Raw genomic sequence first — 8712 nt, forward strand, 5'->3', positions numbered from 1 at the left:
CTTCCACTCTGTGAACATTTACCCCACAAAACTGCCACAGTAGAATACAATAATTTCCTGTACTATTTGTCACTCACCCACTATGCACAAAGTATCAGTTGCTTTTAAATATGTTAAATGGACTTCCACACACTGAGACAGTGGTTAAATCTGGAACTCTAGGGATCCCAAACTCACCCTCAACACACATCCTCCTGGGTGTGGATATTCTGGGACCTGTATAAACTGGGCTTCAGTCCTTCCCTCTTCCCTCCTTCCCTCATATTAAATATGTTAATAAAGTTAACATATTTAACTCTTTAAATATGTTAAAGAGTTAAAGCCAGCCTATAACCTTGCAATGTAGATTCTAATTATCCACGTTTTTACTAGATCACAAAGGTAAATAATTTAGCTAGAATCACATGACTAGCTAAGGTGGAGATCTGAGCCCAAGCCTGTTTTGTTCCAAAGCCCATGGACCTTTTTCTGCTGCCCACTAGGCTTAAGGATTTGTGTGTGTGTGTGTGTGTGTGTGTGTGTGTATATATGTATATAGATACATACATATGTATATGGATACATATATATACAAATCCTTAATGTTTTTTATTTTTTATTTACATGTTTATTTTTTATTATTATTGTAAGATGAATCTGATACACATTCCTAGAAGCCTGAGGTCTTAATGACCAAGTACAATGTAGAAATCTCCTACCTAACACATGAACAGAGACCTGAGACAGACATTTCTCCCTATGCTGATATCAGCCGTGGTAGATCCCCATTTTAAATTCATTCCTTTGAACTCCTCAGGTGCAAAAGTACCTGGACATAGTACCACGTACACAGCAGGCACTTGCCATGTGGTCTCATCATTGCTAAGTTGCTTATTAGTAATAAACCCTCCAATGCTGGGAGATGAAATATTGCTAGCTTTGATGCAAAAACAAAAGTCTAGACACTGGGAGAAACACCAATGGGGCCTCACACACATCTTGGCCAACAGAGTAGGTGTCCCACCACTGGGTGAGAACAGTAGTATTTGAGCCTCACTAATATGTTCATCCTGTTTGGTCTATATCTTATGATCCTCCACTGGAAAGAGTAATTATGGCAATATATGGAAAGCCCTGGTTTTGTAAGTGGGGTCAACTTCAAGTGACTCTGGATCTAAGTTTTCTCCTCTGTAGAGGTGCCATCCATCACCCACTCAGAGAATGGCTGTGAAGACTACAGGTACCACATCTATGGATGCGCAAACAACCCAATCAACCCTGTGGCATCTCAGCATTCCCATGGTGTCCTGTGTGTATAACTACTTCAAATTGGAGCAGATTCAGACCCCTTCCCAATCCTAGCAACACCCCTCAGTAGCTGTGTGACCTCAGGCAAGCAACCTAGCTTCTCTGAGCCTGTCTCCTCACCGCAAAAATGGAATACCACCTATCTCATGGGGTTGTTTTATAGACTAAATAACGTAATATTTGCATGTGGCTGCCCCTGGCCCATTATGTAGGAAAAAACCCAGGAAATACTAGTAGGGTTAAAAGTGCTTAGAACAGCTCTGACTATACACATCCTGTTGAACAGGGAGTGCGGTCAAAAATTATCATGGTCACAAGTAAAGGAGATAAGAGAAAGGAAGGTAGTGAGAAGTTCAAATTAGAGGCGATTTTTTAAAAACCTTCCTCTTTTCAACCAATAAAGTCAACCTCTTATTTATCAATAACACGACTTAAAAGTCAGTCTTAGTTGATTGAGCAAGCTCTGCCCCTTGCCCTCCACATCCTTCAATGAAGGTAGAAGGAATAACGACTATAGGGCAGGCAACCCAAGGGGGCCCGGGAGAGCTGAGAACTGGCTGTACTGACCTGGGCCATTTTGGTGAAAGGGGGTGGCCTCAGGCACCTTGAACTGCCAGCAGTTCTCTATCTTCAGACCTTCCTCTAATAGTTTAGAAATGAGAGGTCACATCAAGGCACTCCCCTCAACAAGGCATGTTTCAGAATCTAACCCAAACTCTAATCACAGTTCTGAAATCCAAATCTAGACAAGCTTCAAAGAACAGCACTATTGAGCACACAGTATGTGCCAGGTTCAATGCTAAACATTTGCCATACAATAGCTGCACAAGGGGATCATCTTATTTTTTTTAACCCCATTTGGCAGATAAGGAAATTCTACTACTGGACTTCCCCCAAAGACATTCTCTAAGACTTTCAGCTGCTCCTATGTTCTCAAGGACGTAAGTCTGTATGACATGTGGAAACTTCTGCCAGTCTTCAACTCTAATGATAGTGCTGGATTCTACAAAATTCATCACACACAATCAGCTTAGCCCCAGAGCAAAAGTGGGTTTGAGAAGAGGCTGAAGCTGGGACAGGGAGACAGAGAGAAGACCTTAGTCCTTTAGAAGCACAGCCTGGCCACCTCTGATTTGCAAACACTGGCCAGAGGCTGCAGGGCAAAGTGTGCATCTTCTTTCTGCACAATTAATCTCTCCCAAAGAAAACCCAGACAAAGTCACCTGGTCCTTCTGAAGTAGGGCCGGGGGGAACCTCTCCTCCTCCAAGATTCACACCGAACTCTATGCCTTCGTCCCCGCCCCAGGGAGTGGCTAGATGGCTGTTGTTTCTTTTCTTTTTTCCCTGTGGTCCTTCGGTAACACCACAAATTACGTTTTCAGGGACTGGAGTCCCAGAGTGCAATGATGTTGTAATAAACATAACCAGGACCAAATGCCTTCCCATCATATTAGATGATGCCATTTCCCACCAATCAGGCTCCTTGGGCAGGCAGACCACTCACCAATGAGGGACCAGACAGAGGCTGTGGGGGGGAGACCTGGTCATCTGCAACTAAAAATAAGGGCGCTTCATGATTGGCTGCTGCCACTTTGCAACAGGAGTTGGGACCCACACACCAGGCGCCACACAGAACGACCCACACAGGCAAAAACTTTCACAGCCCAGGGGCTCACATGGGTGGGCTGATCCGGGTCTGTTTGTTTTGTTTGTTTTCCTAATTTGCTGACTTGATACAAGAAATAAAGACCTAATCCAGGGGGAGCCCCTCGCAGACACACCCTCCCACCTAGACACCTCGGTTTCCAAAGGCCCTTCGCAGCCACAAAGAACTGGGGAACAGGATGGGGGCGTCGGCCAGAGGCCAAGACACTCACCTGTCCGGCCGTGTCATAGAGTCCTAGGAGGTACTGCTTGCCCCCCACGGTGACGCTGACTGCAAGGACAGAAGTGGGGGTGGGGAGAGAAGCTCACAATGACCTGGGCTCTGGGGCAATTTCGCTCCCCACCCGGACCCTCCTCTCCCAACCCAGCTAGAGGCATGGGGGCGCTCCCCGCGAGATGTCATCCCTTTTCCGTGCGCCCGGCTCACTGTGAACCGGCAAGGGGCCGGGGTGTGATGTGGTCCCCAGCCGTCCACCCCTTCTCCCAAGTCCCGTAGACACGTCTCGCCCGGTCCCCTCGAATGTTTCCCCTGGGGCCTTGGGGCAGTAAGAAAGGGGATGTGGGAAGGTCAAGGAGGACGGCCCGGGGCGCCGAAGGGCAGGAAGTGCGGGGAGCAGGGGCCGCTTGGGGGGCGAGTTCGGGAGAGGGGGTGGATCAGCGGGCGAGGGGTCGCCAGGAGCGAAGCTTCGGGAGTGGGGCCGGCCGCCTGGCAGAGGGTGCGGCGGGGGAGGGGAGAGGAGCGCGCTCGGGGGAGGCGGCGAGGGGGCTCCGCCAAAGTTGCTCCAAAGTTCCCGGCCCGGGGAGCGGCCCCTTAGTCAGCAGTTCCGAGGCTTACCTGCGTAGTGGTCGAAGACGGTGGGCACGTACTCCTCCGGGAAGGCGTCGTTGGCATAGCTCATGAGTAGGCACGTCTTGCCCACCGCCCCGTCGCCGACCACCACGCACTTGAGCATCAGCGCGCCGGGCCCGTGAGCCATGCTGCGGCCGGCCGGCCTCCGGGCATGGTCCCCCCGGAGCCCCCGCCCCGGCCCCGGGCTCAGCCCCAGCCCGCCTGGGGGGTCCGCCGCCGTCGCCGCCGCTCCGCGCCGCAGGGCCGCCCCCCCGGCCCCATGCAGCGGCTCCCCTTGCCGGAGGGGAGGGGGCGGCGGGCCCGGGGCGCTGCCGCCGCCGCGGTCGCCGCCCGGATCCCCGCCCCGGCCCCTGTCGCCGCGCCCGCCTGCTGCCCCCGCCACTCGGCGCCCGCGCCCTCTCCCCGGCCCGGTCTCCCCAGGAGGATCCGCCGGATCATAAGACCGGCCGGCCCCGGGGGAGACGGCAACTTTGGGGAGGGTGGCGGAGGGGAGGGGCCAGGAGTCTCTCTCCGCCCCGCGCCGGCCCGGGCCCCTCCCGCGGCGCCCCGGAGGAGGGCGGGCCCAGGCGCCTCCCGGAGCGTGGCCCTCGCCCCGCGCCCCCGCCCGCCACCGCCGCGCGGCCCAGCCGGCGCACCCGAGCCTCACTCCCCGCGAGGGCCGCGCGGAGGGGCGCGCAGGAGGAGGAGGAGCCGTGGACCGCGGAGGGGAGGAGGAGAGTAGGGGAGCCGCGCTGGGAAGCCGAGGGCTCCTCGCGCAAGTGCCCGCAGCGCCCGGAAGCGTCCAAAGGCCCCAATGCTGGGAGAATATGTGGAGGCCTCTCGGGGAACCAGGACCACTTCCACGATGACGCAATAGTCATGCCAAATTATACATGTATATTTCACCTCCACCCGGCAGGCCAGAGCCATCCTCTCGGCCTCTAAGTGCACAACGAAACTAGAAATCAAGGAAGAGAGACCAAAAGGGTTAAAAAAAAATTTAAGGCGCGTGGGGTGGTGGGGGTCCTTGAGCTGGAAAGCTGAGACCCTGGCTTACTGCGTGGTTCCCCCACCACCACCACCCCCACCCCCACCCCCACCGCACGCCTTCCGTAGCACGAGCTTGAATCATTTACTATGAAACCGGTGACTAAGGGAGATACAGCGTATTGAACCACTGAAGCACGCCCCCCCACACACACCAGCAAGAAAAGGGATACCCCGTCGGCTCTGGACCTGGCAAATGTACCTCGGCTCCCCCTGGAGGCCACATTCTCCGAGGTCCCCTTTCGGTCCCCAGTGTCCCTCAGGTATTCCGTTGCAATCCCGGATAACTGATACACTCTAGTGCTCTGAAACTTGGCCTGTGCTCGAGGCGGCAACCCCTGCCCCTCTGCCTGGCGACGCTTGAACACACCCGTCTGGCCAGGTCCTGTTCACTGGCCAAGAGTGTAGCATGAACATGGGGCACTGGGGCGGGGGTGCACTCCACGCTGACACCGCACCCCACCCCTTAACTTGCTGACCAGGAATAATCGCTTCCTTTCATCGATTCACAGCGTTAGAAAAATGCAGCGTTGAGAGGCAGCGCGGAGGTCAACTGGACCATCACCCTTAGGTTGCAGGAAAGAAAACTGAGACCTAGAAAGGTGAAGCGGTTGTCCCAAAGGCTTCCAGCTGCTCCCAGTACTCAAGGACTCGGAGCACACTTGGGGAGATTCTCACTGTTGTATTCCCATTCCTCACTTTTCAGGAGGCCTGAACTCTCAAACTCCGAATCTGATTTCCACTCTCCCAGGAAGGCTACGGAAATAACGGAAAGTTCCTTGCAGATTGTCACTGAGCCTCTCCCCAGGCCCCACCCTTTGGCCCTGTGTGTCTGCGAGTAGGAATGCGCATTGCTAGCTGCTTTCGATGCAATGAACTTGGAAGATATTTTGTATGGACTGAATAACAGGTTGAGGAAGGCAGAACAGTGCCTTCAGGTCAGTTCCTGGTTCAAGACCGGCCTCTGCCACTTGTTCTTAGCGGTAAAGAGAGCAGGGCCTACCCCGTTCTTCGCTTGCAGGACCATTTGTTCAGGCAGCATTTGCAGGGACTCGTATTCCGAAAGGAGGGTCTATCCAGGAGATTGAGAAGGAGAGCACTCAGCCAGGAGAGGTGAGTTTGGTCCCAGCTCTGACCCTGGTTAGCAGTGTTACCTTGAGCATGTCACTTCCTTTCTCTGGGCCTCCGTTTTCTCATCTATAAATGTGAACTAAGAGTAGGAGAAGCTCTGGGAATGTCATAGCACTCCAAGTGGGGAACTGATGTCCGATGAATCATGCAGTGGTGACTTCATTGGTGACAGTGACCTCATTCTTTTGGCCCACAGAGATGCCTAAACTGACTGCCAGGAATCCTTAGAGCTCTGGGGCTGATCCCACTTGGTGTGTATGTGGGATGGGGAGGGGGGCTATCCAGAATGCCCCCGTCAGCCCATGAATGCCTTAGCTGGAAGCACCAATCAGACCTCAACAGAAACCTCATTTTCCCATGAGCAAAGAAGATAATGTCCAAGTGGTTAAAAAAAAAAAAAAAAAGAAAGGTTAAAGAAAAAGCTCTCAAATTTCAGGGATTGGAGACAGAAAGGACTTTGTTTCTTAATGTCCCATAGGCTGTCTGCTTGCTTCTCTCCTTTTATTTGTGCAAATGTTGAAACAGACACAGGTCTGTGTGAGAACAGCGAAATTTCTTTTTTTCTTTTTTTTTTTTTTTGAGACAGGGTCTCATTCTGTCGCTCAAGCTGGAGTGCAAAGGCTTGATCTTGGCTCACTGCAACCTCTGCCTCCCTGGTTCAAGTGATTTTCCAGCCTCAGCCTCCAAGTAACTGGGATTACAGGCATGTGCCACCATGCTCGGCTAATTTTTGTATTTTTTTGTAGAGTGGGGTTTCGCCATGTTGCCCAGGCTAGTCTCGAACTCCTGAGCTCAAGGTGATCTGCCTGCCTTGGCCTCCCAAAGTTCTGGGCTTACAGGTCACTGCACCTGGCTGAGAACAGTGAAATTCCTAATTAGCCTTCTCTTACTCTTTTTCCTCTACTCCCTCCTTCCTCCCCTACTTAATTCATTCCATATTTCAATTAACAAGCATTTATTGAGGTCTGTTAGATGCCAGATTTTATTCCTGGGCAGGGGACAAAGAGCTGGAAAGCCACAGTCACTTCTAGCTAAAGCATTCAAGGAACTTATTAGCAAACAGGCAAGCACTCTATATAGTGTGAGCAATGCTGTGCTAGAGAATAGAGAATAGGCTTCTGGAGGTGCAGAGGAGGCAGTTAGTACATAGCTCCGGGTGTGCTGAGCAAGGATTTGCAGAAGTGATGTAATTAACCTGGGGCTTAAGAGTCTAATGGGAGTGAGGTAAGAATGCCTGGGAAAGGCCAAGAGCCCTGCATCAAAGCAAGAAGGAACAGTACACAACTTTCTGGGAATGGTGAGGCGTGTAAGGTGGACAGAGTGTATGATTAGTGGTGCTGGGGAACTAGTTTGTATTTAATTGGGAACCATATAATGCAGGCAGTCCATGAGCTTCTGAAAGACAGAGAAGAATGCAGGGTCTGGCATGGGTTGGGCAGTCTCCACTGTCCAAAGGCCAAAGGCCAGGACCAACAGGGCCACTGAGGAAGAAATATGGTCCACACGCTTACTACAAAGGCATGGCCCCAGCTCAAAGCTGTGTTCATTGCAAGAAGGGCACTTTTTTCTTGTCACAGATATGACTTCTGTTTGTCAAACCCTGTGCCCATAGGGGTGTATCCACTCAGAGGGGAACCTTGGACTATGTAGCAAAAGATGAAGGCACTGTCTAGGCAAGCAGTGGTTCTGGGAGCAAGAATGTAATGAAGGGAATAAACACAAATTTCTAGAGCATCTGCTGTATACCTTATCCACTTATGGTCCCGGGTATTTGGTGCTTATTCATATAGGACATCTTATTTCATCTCCCAAACCACCTTGTAAACTTTGTAGAGAGCATCTATTGGTTTGTCTATCCAGAACAGCACCATTTGCTTCTGCTAAATGTTTTTATAATGTAATCTCTGTAATCATGTGGTTTAAATGGAAGCTGCCATCTTCTTATACATCCTGACCCTGGTACCTGTTGAGCCCTAGGTGGACACCTGATTCAAGATGGGACAATTAGAAATTAGAACTGTTTCCTGAATTTTGAGACAGAGTCTCACTCTGTCTCCCAGGCTGGAATGCAGCGATGCAGTCTTGGCTCACTGTAGCATCAACCTTCCAGGTTCAAGCAGTCCTCTCACCTCAGCCTCCCAAGAAGCTGGGATTATAGGCATGAGCCACCAAGCCTTGCCTGAGAATTTTGAATTTGGGATTCACAGCAGGAGTTTCTCCTCTTTTGCTAACTGAACTGGGCAATGTGAGGCTGGAAGCTGTAGGCCGTTCATGTTTCAGCCATTCACAAAGTAGCCAATACAAGGAAATGTAGCTAAAGTGCAGAGAGAAGCAAAGATAGAGAGAGAACACCACCACCACTACCACCACCACCACCCCTACTCCCCCATCAAAAAGGGCAGAGAGGAAACAGGCCATCTGTGAGTGACTGATTTACATTATCCCCGAGATCCTGTTGCACAACTGTTCTCCAGTTGGTCAGTTGAGTTAATAAATCTTCCCCTTTTTTTACCCAGTGAGTAGGGCTTAGTTTTCTGTAACTAGTAACCAAAGGAATCCTATTACAATATTATAACTATAGTTCAGATAGATGATGAGATAAAGAAGCTTGCCCCAAATCACACAGCTGGTAAGTGGCAGAGCTAGGTTTCAAAATCATCTGTCTTCAGAGCTCATGCATTTGCCATATTTCATATTGACAAGGTATCAAACATTTTTGAGTAAAAATATGACAAGCTTAGACCTGTCATTTG

At 51.1% G+C, this 8712-nt stretch overlaps 1 protein-coding gene across 2 annotated transcripts in view; it reads right to left on the reverse strand.

Moving 5' to 3' along the window:
• Positions 1-4351, reverse strand: part of RHOQ (ras homolog family member Q) — a 41364-nt gene extending 37013 nt beyond the window's left edge. The window contains exons 1-2 of one of the 2 annotated variants that reach the window (XM_033175808.1): positions 3788-4339; positions 3165-3223 (exon numbers count right to left, since the gene is read on the reverse strand). In XM_033175808.1, the coding sequence (XP_033031699.1) occupies positions 3165-3223; positions 3788-3929 (201 nt within the window). In that variant the 5' untranslated portion in view covers positions 3930-4339. Of the gene's footprint in view, positions 1-3164; positions 3224-3787 lie in introns of both variants that reach the window. The other variant, XM_033175809.1, reaches the window with a different exon arrangement.
• Between the last annotated feature and the right edge of the window lie 4361 nt (positions 4352-8712).

Source organism: Trachypithecus francoisi, unplaced genomic scaffold, assembly GCF_009764315.1.
Source record: "Trachypithecus francoisi isolate TF-2019V2 unplaced genomic scaffold, Tfra_2.0 Lachesis_group17, whole genome shotgun sequence".
In the NCBI taxonomy this organism is placed as follows: Eukaryota; Metazoa; Chordata; class Mammalia; order Primates; family Cercopithecidae; genus Trachypithecus; species Trachypithecus francoisi.